Genomic DNA, 17,753 nt, shown 5'->3' with positions numbered 1-17,753 from the left:
GCAGAGGGCAGAGCTCAGCTGCTTTCCTGAACTTCTACTTGTTCTTTAAAGTCACAAAACTCCCACTGGGAGTTACTGAGAGATTGCAAGTTTTGGTGAAGTTGAACACAGTAGAAACAACAGAGTCATTTGCCTTGCTGTAGTCACTCTTGAATGTGTTTAAATTGTGTATGAGAAAGGAGTAGTGATGCTGCACAAGGTGGGACCTGTCCAGCCGAACACTCCAGGGATGTTCTCTATTTCATTTTGCTCTGGAATCTGACACATTCCTTGATAAAAACACCACTGATGAATGTTGGTTTATATTTCCAATCAAGTAGCCATTAACCAATGACAAGCTTAATCTGTTTATGCTTTTTCCAAGTATTTTCCAAGGAAGATCGGGCAGTTTAAACCATGGCAGTTACTGTTGCACTGACCATCTCTCTCCACTCCTTTTCTTTGGCTACAAACAGGGGAAAATCTTAGTGGGAACAAAAGATGGAGAAATCCTTGAAGTAGGAGAAAAAAGTGCTGCTTCAAACTTGTTGATTGACTGTCACATGGAAGGGGAAATCTGGGGCTTGGCAACTCACCCCTCCAAAGACATATTTATCTCTGCAAGCAACGATGGAACAGCCAGGATCTGGGACCTGTCGGACAAAGTGAGTACCGTGAACATAAAAGTATATGATTAAAAATGAATATTTTATCCAAGTATCCATTTTTCCAGCTGTGCCTTTGAGCAGCCCTGGAATGAGAGCAGGGTTTTGCCTTGTCCTGAGCAGGTTTTGGTCATGTTTGGCACCAGCACTCCCAGAGGAATGCAGGGATTCAGCAGCACACCTGCCCATGGAGTGCCTCTTGTTTTGGCATTTTGATCCAAACCTGCAGGCTGGGGGATCAAGGAAGCATTTAAATTCCACTTTGGTGGAATTTGGGTGACACAGACTGTGCTATCACACACACACAGCCCCTGCCCATCATTCTGCCTTCCTGGCAAGCACAGCTCCCTCTTCTTCAGAGTCTTCCTTTGGAACTCTGCATGTTGCCTCAGTGATTTTTCCAAGTCAAATTGACTAACAACAACCATTTTAAAAAACAACAAATAAAACATTAAAAAAAAAAAAAAAACACCAAAAAGTTTTCAGCTCATTTTGGCCAGCTTAAGCCTTTCCAAAAGCTTGTTACCTGAGATAACAGTAATAATTTTTAATGAGGGAAATTAATCTATTATAAATACAACCAGATAGGTGAAAATTCAAGAGCTTTCTGGGACGTTTCCACATATCAAATGAAATGGGAAAGCTCTGTGCCAATCAGTTGTTGAAGATGTCAAAGTCCTCTTTGAAACAAATTAGGAAATAGGTTTTTCAGCTTGTTCTGCTAAATAGTCCTTTTTCTGGTGTGAAACTCAATGTCAGTCTACAAAATAATGCAAACATGAACCCCCCATCCGAATCACATATCTATTTTGAAGTCTGCTTAGCAACATATGCCTGGTGGGATGTTAGTCTCGGTGTGACATTTCAGGTTTATGTTTAGAGGGAAACAGAGTCAATTTGTTTTTAATTAAGCAAGTTTTATATTTTGTTTGGAAGCTCTCCGTGTGCTGGGGAGGTGTGAGCCTGTTGCGTGTGTCCCCACAGAAGCTGGTGAACAAGGTGAGCTTGGGGCACCCTGCGCGCTGTGCCGCGTACAGCCCCGACGGCGAGATGGTGGCCATTGGCATGAGGAATGGAGAGTTCATCGTCCTACTGGTCAACAGCCTCAAGGTCTGGGGCAAGAAGCGGGACAGGAAGTCTGCCATTCAGGACATCAGGTAGGAGGTGCTCAAAATACACAGCCCTGGCTCAAGGAAATGGCCATCGAGTGCCAGGTGGATTTGCAGAGGTTTTGTAAGTCTGTGTCTGTTGAAACCTGTGTGAGCTGGTGAAGGGCACTGTGGTGGTACTTTAATTTATAGCCACACTACACAGCTGTAATTATGGGAATTAATTCTCCAAATTGCAGTTCCTGTTGCTGACTCACAGAGGATTAGTGTTGCTCTGCACACTGTGCTGTGGCTTTATGTGAGTGCAATATTAATATCATTTAGCCACAAATAGAGTCATGGAATGGTTTGGGTTGGAAGAGACCTTAAAGCTCATCCAGTCCCAACCCCTGCCATGGGCAGGGGCACCTTCCACTACCCCAACTTGCTCCAAACCCCATCCAACGTGGCCTTGGATGCTTCCAGTTGTGGGGCAGCCACAGCTTCTCTGGGGAACCTGTGCCTGGGCCTCACCACCCTCACAATATTCCATCTAACCCTGTCCTCCATCAGAGATGTCCTCAGTCTTCCTCTTCTCGTAAGCATCAAGTTTTGGTTTGGGTTCAGTTTTGCTGTTGACAGAAGGTATTTTGTATTTTTCATTAAAAAAAGTTCCTATCACATTACCATGAGAAGCAAATCTTGCACCAAAACAGCCAGTGACCTCCCCACTCCATGTTTTATTGTCTAGGATCAGCCCAGATAACAGGTTTTTGGCAGTGGGCTCACAAGAACATACGGTGGATTTTTATGATCTCACTCAAGGCACAACCCTAAACCGAATTGGCTACTGCAAGGATATTGCCAGTTTTGTCATACAGATGGACTTCTCTGCAGACAGCAAGTACATCCAGGTATGTCTGGGATAGCCCCTTGGAGTGCCTGGGTTTGTTGGGCCACCATAACAAGATGGAGGCTCCAGCTGTGCTAAGGGCAAAGCATTATCCCAGGTCAATGGAAGGGGTACAATGCTGAAAAAGAAATTGTAGATTATAACCATATGAAAGCAGTTCTCTTCCTCCCTGAGGCTGGGATGTGTGTGAGAGCTCCATTGTTTCAATTAAATTGTTAATTTAAGGGAGTTTCCTTCAGAAATTATTCTGATTTAGTAAAATTAGGTTGAGATAAAGTAAAGTATAGAAGCGAGAGAAAATCTGTCAGCTCTGCATGTGAGCATCTCCTTTAATCATCATCCTGTAACATCGTTATTCCTTTATATGGCATGTGATGAATTCCAGATAATGAGGAAAAAAGAAAAATATTATCCTAGATGTTTAATTGCTGATAAAACCTGGTGAGACTGTTGGAAATTTTAAAGAAAATTATGTGTTTATAGGAGAGTTTCCAGGTTTTTCCTTTCCCACTTTCAGGTATCCACAGGTGCCTACAAGCGTCAAGTTCACGAGGTGCCACTGGGAAAGCAAATCACAGACCCTGCAGTCATAGAGAAAATCACCTGGGCCACATGGACCAGGTAACACCCAAGGAGAGCATGGGGCCAGCACTGGGATCAGGCCGCAGGTTTGGGTGTGTAAATGCTGAGATGTCCCCAGGGCCTGGCAAACCTGTGAGCGCACCCAGGCTCTGCTTCCTCAGAGCTCCATCTGACACCCTTTGGCTTTTTGGTGTCTGTAGTAATTAGTGCCGTTAATTACACCAGGGGCTCTCACAGAGCCACAGTGGCTCATTGCCACTCATCCCAGGCCCCTCACACAGCTCTGGGCCACTCCAGGTAGCCTTGTCCCTCATCAGCAAACACCAGCAGCACGGAAGGCCTAGAAAAGTGCACTGATTGTATTAAAGAGTTCTGAGAGTCATTAAAATGTATTTCCTGATGTGGATGAACACAAGAATCTGCCCCCAGCATTGCAGAACTGGCTGTGATCTTCCTGTGAGAAGTGGGGCAGGCCAAAGGCAGAGCTGACAGTGGGTGAGAACCAGGCAGGGCTGGGAGAAGGTAAATGAGAATCCTCCTACTCTGCTCTGCTGGCATAAAAATCTGCCCCAAATTCCCCATTTCAGAGGACTCTTGACAGCTGGTGGGAGGGGGCAGATACTTCTGGCAGTGAGTCTGTGGGTAAATGATTACAGAGAACTGAAGCTGGGGCAGAACACCTATTTCTGAGAACAAGACAAGCATTCCATCATTCAGGAACTCATGGCTAAGGGAACAGTGCAGTCAGAAATCCCGGGGGAAGGCTCATAGAGACCAGAGCTGCACAAGGTGCTGGTGTAGAATGTGATGCCAGTGGTTTCATGGGAAATAAACCTAAGGATTAATGAATAGAGATTGCTTAAGATTCACATAAAAATGATGTATTAGTGTGATGGTCTCCATGATGAGCTCAGGGCAATCATTTAAAAAGGACAATTTTATTTTAAATGCAGCAATTTTTTATTACTGACCTGTGTTGGCTCAGCCTCCTGTGGAAGAGCAGCAGCAAGTTAAATCTTATGGCCTAATGCATTTTATTTGCCTTGATTTTGGAACAGCATTCTTGGAGACGAAGTCATTGGGATCTGGCCACGAAATGCAGACAAAGCAGATGTTAACTGTGCCTGTGTGACCCACGCTGGCCTGAACATAGTCACAGGAGATGACTTCGGGCTGGTCAAGCTGTTTGACTTCCCATGCACGGAGAAATTTGTAAGTGCCTGTCTTATTTTCACCTGAGCAGCTTTTGCTTTTCCCAGACCCCTTAGCACTTGCTGTTACAGCACCCAACCAGCATGGTTGGGAAGCACTTACAGCGTCCAAACAGCACGGTCCATCCATGGGCAGCTCCCAGGGAGCGAAAAGGCCTTGGGGTCAGGATGGCTGTGGGTACAGAGCTTTGCCTGGTGCCATCCCTGAGCTGCTGTCCTGTCCCACAGGCGAAACACAAGCGGTACTTTGGGCACTCAGCACACGTCACCAACATCCGCTTCTCGCATGACGACAAGTTCGTGGTGAGCACCGGAGGGAACGACTGCAGGTAACGGGCTGGGACTGGGGCAGTCACACACACAGGGACACAGAGAGCCAGGCACACACAGAGAGAGAAAGGGACACAGCCACAGGTGTGCACACATACATAGACACACTAATGTGACCCACAAAGCCACATCCCACTCACAAATGCACTGCACATACATGGTGCACAAACACAGCAGACATGGATACACAGTGCACACACACAGATATGCTCAGACACAGGGCCCATACAGAGTGCACACAGATATGCTCAGATGCACAAACTGCATATGCAGAGACACAGACACTGCCCACAGAGCACACACACAAACACAGACACAAGGGTGCACACACACGCGCACATAGTCACACACATGTGCATACAATGCACTTACCACACACAGTGCTCACTTTGCAGACATGCACATATACAGTGCACACACATTGCATATACATTCACAGAGCAACAGCATGCACAGAGTGTATTTCACATACACACACACACACATGCAGAGTCTGTACTTCACACACCCAATGTGTTTATTTTCTGCTCCTGTCTCATTGGGCTGTGCCAAAGGCCAATCCCTGCTCTCCCTCTTGTCTCCAGTGTCTTCGTGTGGCGCTGCCTCTGAGGAGCCTCTGGCTGCTGCTGTCCTGCCCCAGCGAGGGCTGTGCTGGCCGGGACAGACGGGAATGCCCCTCCAGCTGCAGGAATCCCAGCCCTGCTGCAGGCTGACATTTCCAGATCACTCATCCCAACTTACCAAAAGGGAATGGGAGCTGGCCTTGGAAAGCCCAACACCCTTGCGAAGGAAGCTGAGGTTTGAAGGGTAACCTGGGGATCCCAAAGGGATGAACAGTTCACTCACAAAGCTGCTTTTGCCTAATACTGTGTTGTTCAAACCATGTCTGAAAAGGGAGAAAATGCTGGGCCCTTTAATTTCCAAATTTGTGGCTTGAACAAAGTTCAAAAAGTGGGTGGGTTTTAACCACACCTGCTTAAAACTCCAATTTGGTGCACTCAGTAAAGCTGGGAGCATTTAATGAGCAGGCTGGGGAGAGGGGAGGTAACCCTTCAGCTTTCATTAACTGAAGGAGCAAAGTATCCTTTTTTTTTTTTAAGTCCATTTTATTTTTAAATATATATATTTGGCAGAATTTTCTATCCATGAAGTGCCTTGGAATAATTTTCTAGTAGTTTGGGCTGCAGCCTTGCCTCCCCCCACCTGCTTTCCATACATGGTGCTATGACTCTCACCCAGAGGAGGGCTAAACCATTCTCACCTTTTCCAGCTGGGTACTTACATTATCCCTATTTTCTGCTTTGGTTTTTTAATACCTTCACAAGTGAATTCCCCACTGTTTCTGACAGTGAGCGGCTCTGTGCTGTCGGAAGGCCAAAGTGACAGCATTCCAGCTCCTGGGCAGCTGCTCCTGCAGCCAGCAGTGCAAGCTGAACTCCAACAGTGAGTGAGAGGAGAGGGTATGGACAGACTTAACACCAAGATTGAGGGAGTCATTCCCCAAGTATTCCTGCATGCTCCCCGTTTCTGGGAAAATGTGCTTTACACTCCTACAGGCAGTGGCCAGCCAGAATCTTGGCCTGGTGGGAAAGCCTCCATCAGTCCCTATTTCCTGTTCTGGAGGGGGGGTCCTAAGCCTTCAAAGGAAACCCTGGAATGTCCCTATAGCAGGGCTGTGTGTGCCCTCCAGCCAGTCCATGCTGCAAGGAAATGCAGGAAATGCAGCTTTTTTTGAGCAGGGGGGAAACCTTATCTTGGTTGACTCTGGGCTCCTCTCTCTGTCCCTGCTTCTCCCTCACCCCACAGAGCCCCTTGTCCTGGCCTGGGGGACAGCTGAGATCAAAGGAGAGCTGCCTCCAGGGGAAAGTGGAACCATGGACAGATATTCCCAAAAGGCAACTCAAACCCTTCACTATTTGTTAGAACATTTTGTCAAAACCAAAAGCTCAAGGGACAATGAAACTGGAGAAGGTTTAAAAAGGAATAGCAAATATGGGCAATGTCAAAATATGTATTTAAGATATTGAAGATTCTGGGCATGGAACATCCATGTTTTGAAATTAACTTTCTTAATTAAAAGAAATAAAGGCCAAAATAAAACGTTTATAGACTTACATTTAGTCTCTGAAAAGCAATAGTGCTTTAGTCCCAGTTCAGGACAATAGGATTTTGAACTCTGGAACCTTCCTGCCAGTCCGTTTCTGCTTCCCACTGCACAGAAAAGTAGCAAAAACATCCCATTAAAGGAGTGAATTCCTGTCTGTTTAACACATGAAGTGCTTCAGCAACCTCAAAGAATCACCTTTTTTTTTTTTTTTTTTTTACAATTGAATTTATTAATGCCTTATATGACTATACAGCAGAGCAGTTTGTCAGATACACAGTACGAGTCCCTATGCAGTCTTTTCTTTAAAGAAACCTTCAGGATCAAATCCTGTTCTGTCAGGTGGTGCCAGCAGTGAGCACCTCTGCCTATGTTTTAACCACTCATGTTTGCCTTCCTTCCACATTGATTGTATCCCAAATAAAACCAGTTGCGTGGCAGAATGAATTAATCAACAGTGATGTGAGAAGTATCTTCAAGCAATAGTGTCTGTCAGGAAAACATGGTTTGTATGTTTCTATGGTCTGGCTTCCTGTATAAAATGCTCAGAAGTAATGCTGTATTTTACTGTAAGCTGAAATATTAATGCATGGATTTCTATTTTTCAACGGTCAAGATGCCATTCATTTAAGATCTGCATCTCAAAATAAATCAGAATCTCAACACTTTGACCTGGAAAGACTATTGGGACTTACTTCCTTCAAACTTGAAAATGTCATCAACCACTCCTGTCTCAAAAATCCAAGAACCTGACACCCTCCAGTGCTCCCTGGGACACTGGAGGTGACCCTGAGCAGCTCCTTCATGCTGCAGAGGAAGAAAAGGGACCGTGACAAACCCACCCAGCACCACGCTCTACTGGGACACTACTGCCACCACCATGGACAATGGATATTTGTCACAATGAACTTCAAATAAACACAAATATATTAAACTTGCCTCAAGAAAGCCAAATACTGGTGTCATTTTATGTCTATAAGCTTTATTGATACTTGGGGTTGGGTTGGTTTTTTTTTCCTTTTTTGTTGGGATTTTTTTTTTTTTACATTTCACAATGCATTCCACAGACTTAGTTCAGTACAGCTCAAACTGCAAGTGTATAAATTTTCACTTATCATTTCTTGCATAACAGGACAGGGCTTTAAGTTTCCAAACAACATTTGCAGCATTAGATACTCGGTCCACAGATTATCAGAGTCTGAAAGCTGGAGAATTATTTGCTCAAGATCAACTACTGTACGTTTGTGCAACAAAGTGTATGCTGTAAGTTTCTTTTACTCTCTGTGAAGGTTCTTTGTTCATTTCTCTTTTGTTGTTTCCAACAGATGCCAGTGTTTACAGAGACTTTAGTTTCTCAAGCTTGTGTGCTCTGGAGGTCGTCCAGGCCTCAGTCAGTTCTCTGAAGTACAAAGCACTGTGGAGCAGCTGAAAGATCTAAGCTTTGTGAAACACACATATATATATATATAGGCAATTGATAAAACAAAATCACAATACAGCTATACTCATACCAAAAAGGCAAGGTTTTTCAAAACTTGCTAAACTGGTATATTCTTCTAAAACATCTCATTTTAGAAAATCTGCATCAATCTACACAGACCATACACAGTGCACAAACTGGGAAGTGTTCTCCTCTGCCCCACCTGCTCTACACCTCCAGAACACAGCAGGAACTACCTCTGATGAAGCAAATGTACAGCTGTCTCAGTTGTTTGTATTAGCCAGTGCTGCACACAGGATAAGGAAAGATGATTAGTTGTAGATCCATACATAGCAGCTTACAATACTTAAAGATGATGAAACACATGGCAGTCAAAACAGTTATTTTTCCTCAAACACTGCGTTGCTAAAAAATAAAGATCTGTGAAATTGCACTGCAATGTCAAGGGGTTTGCTATTCCCTGACCCTCCCCATGTAAATCCAATGAGTATTTTTCCCCCTTAAAAGATGAACTTCCTTTCCTATTGATAAGTTGCTTCCAGCTTTTTTTATTCAGTTTTGCGCTTCAACCCAGGGATCTTTGCTTGGATCCTGCAAGAGGAAGAAGGAAACACACAAAAGTGAGTTTGAGTAACAGACAAAAAAGAAAAGGTTAAACAGAGTCTTAGAAACAGCAACATGTGAAAAGAACCCTCACAACACAGCTTTATACTCTGAGCCCAATGAAACTGCTGGATTTCTCATTTCCCCCCTCAACTGCACCTGCTGAGGGGCTCAGGTATCACTAATGGGTTGACATACACAGATTTCTTTTAGAAATAGTACAGGCTCATTTCAATATAGCATCAGCAATAAAGGAGCTCATTTCCTAACCAGTCCAGAGGTAAGAGACCTTTTCCCTCCTTGGCCTGGCACATGGAAGAACACATTAGTCCTAGACTGGAGTGCCACATGTGCCAGGAAGCGTTATCAGTACAAAGGAAAATAAATAAACCCAAACCAACTCACTTTGCCATGGCATCTTTGACATTCTTGTTCACAAGTCCCAGGTAATGGTCGATTTGGGCCTGGAATTGAAGCAGAAAAGTTACAGCCCAGCTCCTCTTTTGCAGCCTGTCTGAGTCTCACAAAACTCTGGGAGAAGTGGGAGCTCAGCCAGGGGTATTTCCCAGTGTGATGCCAGAACTCTAGGAATGCACCCACCAGAGGGCACAGCGGGCAAAGCCCCAAAGAAATCAATCCCCAGCTTCTCCCTGGTCCATCAAGCCCCAGTTATGGGTGCAGGGCTGGGCCCCTCTGGGCCCAACAGCACAGCAAAGCTGCTTAGTTGGGCCAGGTAACCAGCTTAGGCTGCAGCCTGGCCAGAGGATTGAGCAGCTCGGGTTAAGCCCCACACACACTGTCCATGCTCCTGCCTTGGGGCCCCAGGGCTCCTTTTCCCTGTGGAGAAGGAGGATGGACAGGATGCCATGAGGCTCTGCCATCTGCTCCTGCCTCCCCCCAGTCCCAGCCCAACCCCCACGGCAGCCTTGTTGTTGAAAAGGGAGACGAAGGGCTAAGCCAGAGCTGGCTCCCCCCTCCTGTGCAGTGGCCTGCCCAAGACAGCCCTGGCCATAATTTAATCAAAAGCATTTTACTTTGGCTCCTTCCTCCCTACTCCTTTTACATGGGAGTCTCTCCCCAGGAGCAGCCCTGGACTGGGCCAAGCAGCTCCCACCTCCTGTTTTTGCCAGGGCTACAAATTCCACAGAGCTTTGGGAAACCAATCCTGAATATCAACTCCAAAAGGTACAGCAGGATTAATACACCATGCCCAGTCCTGCTCCAGTCCTGACCAAAGCTGGACCAGCAGAAAAGTCCTCCAAGTTCATCAGGTCTTTTCCAGAACTATTTGCTGGGGAAATCTTTTCTTCCACCAAGAAGGAAAAGGGAAAGCACGCACAGTCTGAACTTCCAACTGAACTAGTGTTCCCTGGCCCTGGTTTCTGGGTAAAGGCCTATTTTAAAGGCTTTAAATATTTCAGAAGACTGAAATTAAAAATTAATTATTTGTTTCTGGTTTTGCTTCAAGCAGATTTTATGAAACATTTAATTAATTCTATTAATACTCACCTGATGTCTCTCATAAATAACAGGAACACTGAAGAGCGAAATCAAAGCTGGAAAAGAGCACATCAAATGCAAAAATATTGACAACAGGGATGGTGCTCAAGCAGAACAAGGACTAGTTTCCACACCTTGGTATGTCTTGCAAAAAAGGTACAATAAAAATGAACAATTAAGCCCCATGCACCAATTGTTGGCCAGAAAATTGAATAATCCCTATTAAGGAGAGTCTGAGCTGTTCTCCAGGTCTCACCAACAGTACAGTTAAGTCTGGTCACAGGTCACTTTTTTATGGTGGGTCATGCAAATTCTTCCCAAAGGCTGCTCAGGCATCAGTTGGTTCTGACACCTGAAGGCCAGCCTGCTCTGGGATATAAGAAATTAAACCCTGCAGTGGGACACAGCCACAGCAGATCCTGCGCCTCCTCCAAAGTCCCAGCACAGCAATGACATTCAGGGCAGGCTAAGCCTGACAGGGACAAGCACAACAAACCTGCCTATAAACTGTGTAATGTCTGGAAATCAGCGATCTCAAGGAATTCAACAACACAACTCAAAAGGACCTGTTCTGTTGTGTTATCAAAAAAAGGAACTTGAAGTGCAACATCTTAAGGCTACAGAATCAGTCTCCCAGTGTTGACTGGACCCCAGTGCTTTCCCAAGGTTATTTGGTGTGCCAGGTGTGTAACACAAGTTCACACTTACCCAGGATCAGTAATGTCAGACCATTGAACAAGGCACCAACGTAAGTGAAAACCCACATCAACACTGCGAACTGCAAGGGAAAAAGAGCCCGTCAGCACCCACTCTGTGCCCAGGACATCCCACTGTTTGCTGTAAACACAAATACCAATCCAAACAGCCCCAAACTGTACTTCACCCTTGTACACCTCCTGTAACCAGAGCTGGGTGATGAGATGGCTGAAGGATTCAGTAATGGGATACGCGGCCTCCTGCGTCCAGGTCACGGGGCTGAATTCAGCCCCAGTCAGCAGTGCCCAAACACTGTCCTGTGCCTTCTCAGGGCACTACCAATTCCATGGTGAGGAATGAAGGGCAAACACACAGTTCCTACCTCCCATCCTCCAGAGAGAGGGGACAGGCCAGGCTAAGAGAGGCCAAAGGGCTGGTGCATGACAGAGCCAGAGAGAAAGATGGTCACATGCATGTGTGGTGGCCCTGCTGCCACCCAAGTGTCCACCCACCTAGCCAAGCCATACCCTGACCAGACCAGGCAGAGGCTCTTACACATCAGGAAAAGCCCCTCTGGGAGGTACCTGGGTAGGGTGTGCTTGATTTACCTTTTCTCCTTCAAAAAACCCAAAGGCACTTTGGATGTTAAAAAATTTAGGGACAAGAGGAGTGATAAGTGCTCTAACATGGAAGCTGGCTCCAGGTCAGAGCCAAGCTCAGAAGCAAAGACATCCCTAAAGCCCCACACTGCCACCACTGCTGGCTCCCTATCTCATCCCCATTCTCCCTCCCTGCTGACAGCATTTGTCCAGCTCCTGGTGGAACACAGGCTCCACTTCCCAGTTCCACACAAAGGGCTGCCCACATTTAGTGCCAGGTGGAGTGTCCCAGGCACACCTCTGACCTATAGCAGTGGGAGGGGACCAAGGGCTGCCAGCTCTATTTTGGGGTAGGATTCCTCCTGAGGAAAATCAGCCGCTTTCTTCTAGAGTTGCAGAACTGCTGAGGAGCTGAGCAGCAGCCAGGAACAGCAGTTTTCCTGGTGTTTTTTCCTTCTCTGCACAGAGTAGAGACCCCAGCCCTGGTCAGCTCCGCACAGGGGGCTGTTTTCCAGCACAATCCTGGACAGACACCATGAGAAGGCTGGCACCGACACCAGGGAGTGCAGACTTGGGCACAGTGAACAGCCCAAGATGGAAACACTCCCATGAGCAGGAGCTACACCCAAGGAAAGGATGGGCACAAAGTGCTGGCAAGGAAAACAAGGCGTGGTTGCAGGACTGTGGATGCAGGCCAGGACCCTGGTAACTGGCCTGCAGCCAAGGTACTCTGAACTTAAGTATCCCAACATCCAATTTTAGCTTATCAAAAGATGTAAAATATCCAAACAAAATCAAAAGCCAGCAACAAAATAAGGGCATTGGTAGTCAATACAAGCTTAATTCCATGATCCCTGCAACAAAATCAAGTTGACTTAAGAGCTTCACTCAGGTGCATTAACTGCAAGTGATGCAGTTCTTTATCTGTCAGCACTTTTGAAATGTGACAAAGCAGCACCAGGGACAAGCACAAAGTTAACCCTCAGAGAGGCTGCACCATTCCCAGTGGTGCAGGAGGATTCTGGCAGGTTTCTCAAGGAAAACAAACCAGATTTGCTGAACTCCCTGGCCCAGTTCTGCCCTGCAATGCCAGGGTTAGCCTGGAGCTGACCTCTGCACCAGGCATTTTACTAGAGCAAACACTTCCATGTTGGAGCAGCCTGCACGTGCAACACATCTACCAGAGAGGGAAGGAAGGCACCAGCTTGCACTGGGCAAAGAGGTCCCGAATGTGTGATGGCTTACAGTGGTTCTCTTGCATCCCAACAGCTATCCATGATCTGCTCCCCATGGACACAATTCCTGAAGCTCAGCACCACCCAGCCAACTCAGCAGCCATGAACACTGCTGATGACTCTGCCCAGGGCAGAAAATGTGTGTTTACGTAAGCACGGGGCAACAAGACACAAATCAATCCCAAAGTCCAACAATTATCAGAACTATCAGAATTAACAATTTTTTATTTTAGTGAGCATTGAATTTATGGTTCAAGAAAGAGCAAAATACAGGAGTTCACATTTGACTACACAAGCTTCTCTCCACCCAAAGTCTGTCCAGAGCAGCATCAGGGCAGAAGCATAAACTGCTGCATATACAGGTTTTAACCCCCTTCACTTATAGTACTGGATGGGAGAGAGATCCTGATTCCACAACTCCTCTCTCTGCACTCCTCTGACACTTCAAGCAGCTCTCCCAGGAGTATCCATCCTGGAGTCCATCTCAACCCCACATTTACCTACTGGTCTCTATTTTCTTTTTCTTATAAACTATGCAAACACAGACACAACAAGGCTTACCTGAAACATATCTAAGAGACCTTTACATAAAAACCTTCCCTGAAACACCTCTAAATATAGCTCTAAGACACGCAAAAGAAAGCAGAAGGCAGCCCAGGATCCACCTCCAGAGCTGATTCTGCCCCTCCCACCTGCTTGGGATGAGGGGGAAGCTCAGGAGCCAAGCTTGTCTTGACCCTTCCAAGGACCTGTACACCAGTGAAAGGCCTGTGTGGCTGATGGACTGAACCCACTTTTGCCAGCCAAAATGGCCAAATCCAGAAGTGCACCATGCCCCTTCTTTGCTACAGAATACTCAGAATACAGAGCTCTGTTCCTCAAAGCCTCACAGCTGAGCAAGAGCAGCACAGCCTTTGCCAGGACAAAATGCAGCTTCTCCTGGGGCTCCTCTGGAGTTGCTCCTCAAGAGCTGTGCGGAATTTCTCCTTGTGCTGCATAAATATTTAGTCCATTTTAAGACTTCCCTGACTGAAGCATTGTTTAATAAAGAAAAAAAAAAAATCTTAACAAGACAGATTTTACAGTCAGAACTATTACACACAATGGACTGACCTGCAGACATTTTCTGCATTAGAGCTCTGTAACTTGAATTATACATAAACATGTGGTTTCCTAGAGTGAAGATGTTTAAACTACACAAGCCAAGATATTTTTATTTTTTAGACCAGGCCCATTATATTACATAAGATCCTGGAATCTCAACGTTCTCCTCAAGCTTCAAAATCAGTAACTCGTGCTTGTGAACTGTCCTGACATTCACTGGTTTCTGATAAAGGGTTGTTTCCAACTACCATAAATTAGACTAATTAACCTACATAAAACATTTTAAATGTCAGAAGGAGAGAGGGGAAATGAATTAGTTCAGCTGAATAAACACATCTTTCCTATGGACTGTAGTATTTTAAGTGATTAGAGTGCCTTGAAGACATTCTGGCTGGAATTAATTCTGCTTCTAACATAATTCCTCCAGAAGGCCTTGTTTTTAGACCACTGTTCACTGGAACAGCAGTTGGCTTCTCACTGCTTCCTTCTCCTTTACTGCAAGGGGTTGGGATCTCTACACAAATGGTGTGAGAAGTCTCCTAGCTCAGACCAAGGCACAGATTGCAAAGGGCTTAAGCAGGAACAAAAGTGACCTTGTGATTCCAAGTTTTTCTGTGCTGTTGATAGTCAGATCCAAACAGGACTTTGGCAGCAGCACTACTGAGCATGTCTCAAAAACCAGAAAAGAAACAGTTGTGCAGAAAGCTAGTTGTGCAGAAAAGAATGCACAACCAGCTCCTCAAAAGCCCTTTCCTGCAAAGCCCTTCAGGAGCAGGGAGATTCCTGCACAACCCCCAGGCCAATACGCCACCTCCTCTCTCCCTCTTGAGAAAAGAAATCTATCCCAGGAGCAGAAGAGCCCCCTTACTTCCTCTCGCAAGCTTCCTCTTGCTTCCAGAGGGAACTGCCTCACTGCCAGAGCCTTGCAGGCCATCAGGCACAGCTTTTTTGGCACAAACTGTGTTTAACTTAAAGCATAATGAAAAACTGGATCTAAAAACTCTGGGTAAGATTCTGACACCTGCCTGCAGGTTTCTATTGCACAATTACAACAAAGACTTGGACAGCTTTCCTGGTTTTCCCACGTTTCACAAGGAACCCCTCCCCCAACTCCACAACTCAAAGGACTTTACAAAGCACTAAGTAGATTTACTGCAGGATAAATGCAAGTTTTTTCAAGAAGATTAAGCAAACTGAAAAAGAAGTGGACAACACACTGCACTAGGTAAAGGAAACACCAGTTTCAAAAACAAAGAAAGGCGATTAGAGCTTGAAAGGAGAGAACACAATTATCCTAGAACAAAACTGAAGGGTTTTCAGCTAATTCTTTTATTTTGGAGGTTTTTTTTTGCTGTGTTTTGTTGGGTTTTTTTGGTTACATTTTGTTTAATTTTTTACCATTCTTCACAGTCAGTTGTGCTGTGCCACTCTCACTAAATCCCATTAAATTCTACAGCTGTTATACAGCACTGCTCACACCGAGTAATTTGCAAACCCCATTTCAATAATTCCCATCACAGCATCTTTCACTCCCAAATCCAGGGGCTAGAACAAGTGTCCACCTTCCCAGTAACCCAAGGGCATCACTCAGTCCTCACCATTCCAATAGAAAGTGGAAAAAACTCCTGTTTAAAGACAGGGAGCTGTGCACTAAACACAAACAGAAACTAACTCCAAACCAGGCTTGGACAATCTAGCCCAGAGCCAGGTTTTTCCTGAGGGACACACACACATCAGTGACACACCCTCACTGCCCAAACTGGAGCATGGCTTGTTTTTTTAGAAGATTCCTGCTGTGAGAGGCACAAGCAAGGAGCTAGAACAGGGAGCTACAGGCAGCCACAGCTTATTTCTGCTTTCCATTTGTGCTACTGCTCTGCCTACATGTAGACCAAGTTATCCTTTACAGTTACCATCACTGCAGGCAGCACTTGATATCCAGCCCTGTGCTGAACATTTCCAAGAGCAAACTACACCTCATTATTTACTTAACCAGAGCCATTGTTCATGCTGCAAGGACCAGCAGGCTTTGCTAAGCTGGGTCAGCAGCAATGTCCTCACAAAGGCAAACTCACCTTGAGGGAATCCACCAGGTCATCGACGAGGAAGAGGCGCCGCAGCTCCCTGACGGTACCATTCACGTGGCCCAGCACGACGTTGCTGTACTTCTGGATGAGCTCCTCCGATACGGCCACATCCGAGTCCAGGTAAACCCTGCAGAAGACAGCCAGGAAACCTCAGCATAAAAGTGCTGCAAACTTGAGCTATGTGTTAGATACAGTATCAACAGAACCTCCTGTCTGTGCTATAGAGAAAAACTTCACAGTGTGAGGAATGCTGAAAGGACAGAACAGAACTAATCTAAGTTATTCTTAGTGAACCATTTTTTTTCTCACTGCTATTTACTCTGTCACCTGCACCAGGCAAAAAAGGTGGGTAGGCTAAGACAAGGAAAAAAAATCCTACAAAAGCAATATATCCATTTCTGCCCCTGGAAGGCCCTTGTGGAGTTACCATTAAGCTGTAACATACCATAGTACTGCAAAATGAGCTAGATTTCTCATTTGCTAGAAAAAGTTCTTACAGCTAGTGAGAGCAGTTCTTTTATGTAAAAGATATAAACCCCTATCTGGTTATATGTTCCGTCCATTCTGCTATCACTTATCTCTAGTTGCAGTGGCTATGGCAATTTGTAGTCTTTAAACAAAGTATAAATTATTTAAATAAAGTATAAATACTTTAAACAAAGTATAAAGTATAAATTATAAACAAAGTATATACTTAAACAAAGTATAAATTTATCTAATGTGCATGCTGGAGGCAGAAGGAGCAATGCAGCACATCTGTAAAATGGAGTTCATTTTATAGGTGTTAAACTTTTGTTTAGGGGGGATTCTGCTTTGGGGTGGTTTTGTTTGGGGATTTTTTAATATGAAAATTGCACAATGCTCCCATGTATATCATTTAAGGCAAAGCTAAACATGACCTTGGTGGCAAGTCCAAGACAAATGAAAATACTTCAAATGGTAACTGCAGCAAGTGGCCATTTCAAAGCTACAGTCTGCCATCCATCCTTGGTTTCCATCTGCTCACCCTTCCCAGCTCATCTACAGGATACTCAGCACCTGCATCAAAAATCCAATTCTTCTCACAGGATTTTTCAAGTAAAAATATCCTTCTTGTGGATAAGCTATACAGAAAAAAGCAAGCAACCAGGTATGCTGGGCAAGAATGTCTGGAAGCTACTTAGGATTATCAGAATTTTTAGGAAAAAAACTGCAGAAAGGCCACAGGTAGAAAAAGTTCTGCTTGTTCTTGCTGAGAAAAAGCTTGACATTTTTGTTCAGATAATGAGAAGCAAGCAAGATTTCAGCTGGGAATATTCACCCTAACAGGAGGTTGTTTTTCCCCCGTAATTTTGTCCCACAGACTGGCTTCCACTGGAAAAGGAGCCACTGCACATGGTCTGGGAGGAATGGAGGGAAACCTACATTTTGTTTTGCCTTACAGAAGATGGGACCATTACCAAATTAGTAAGAGGGCTGTAGATAAGAGGGGCAAACAGGACTTTCTGAAGACTGCAAGGCAAGACTGAGCCACTTCACTCAGTAACAGGGAGAAGCAAGGCTAGGCAGAGTGGGATAGAGCTGGCACGGAAACAGGAAACACACACTCCTACAAGTCCTCCAACACAGATTAATAT

The 17,753-nt window shown here is 45.2% G+C and overlaps 2 protein-coding genes across 10 annotated transcripts in view; one reads left to right on the top strand and one right to left on the bottom strand.

The window, feature by feature from the left end:
- Positions 1-7,791, top strand: part of EML6 (EMAP like 6) — an 87,952-nt gene extending 80,161 nt beyond the window's left edge. The window contains exons 35-41 of one of the 2 annotated variants that reach the window (XM_053939144.1): positions 456-644; positions 1,629-1,801; positions 2,484-2,646; positions 3,163-3,266; positions 4,286-4,439; positions 4,667-4,767; positions 5,353-7,791. In XM_053939144.1, coding sequence (XP_053795119.1) covers positions 456-644; positions 1,629-1,801; positions 2,484-2,646; positions 3,163-3,266; positions 4,286-4,439; positions 4,667-4,767; positions 5,353-5,377 — 909 coding nt within the window. In that variant the 3' untranslated portion in view covers positions 5,378-7,791. Of the gene's footprint in view, positions 1-455; positions 645-1,580; positions 1,802-2,483; positions 2,647-3,162; positions 3,267-4,285; positions 4,440-4,666; positions 4,768-5,352 lie in introns of both variants that reach the window. The other variant, XM_053939143.1, reaches the window with a different exon arrangement.
- Positions 7,792-7,834: 43 nt separating this feature from the next.
- RTN4 (reticulon 4) overlaps positions 7,835-17,753 on the bottom strand; it is a 40,859-nt gene continuing 30,940 nt past the window's right edge. For all 8 annotated transcript variants that reach the window (XM_053939145.1, XM_053939147.1, XM_053939148.1 and 5 more), the window contains 5 exons: positions 16,126-16,264; positions 11,125-11,194; positions 10,426-10,472; positions 9,322-9,380; positions 7,835-8,904 (listed from right to left, as the gene is read on the bottom strand). In XM_053939145.1, the coding sequence (XP_053795120.1) occupies positions 8,862-8,904; positions 9,322-9,380; positions 10,426-10,472; positions 11,125-11,194; positions 16,126-16,264 (358 nt within the window). In that variant the 3' untranslated portion in view covers positions 7,835-8,861. The remainder of the gene's footprint in view (positions 8,905-9,321; positions 9,381-10,425; positions 10,473-11,124; positions 11,195-16,125; positions 16,265-17,753) is intronic.

The sequence above is a fragment of the Vidua chalybeata genome, chromosome 3, assembly GCF_026979565.1.
Source record: "Vidua chalybeata isolate OUT-0048 chromosome 3, bVidCha1 merged haplotype, whole genome shotgun sequence".
In the NCBI taxonomy this organism is placed as follows: domain Eukaryota; kingdom Metazoa; phylum Chordata; class Aves; order Passeriformes; family Viduidae; genus Vidua; species Vidua chalybeata.
The sequence above is the reverse complement of the archived record's forward strand: the minus strand, read 5'-3'. Positions and strand labels throughout refer to the sequence as shown.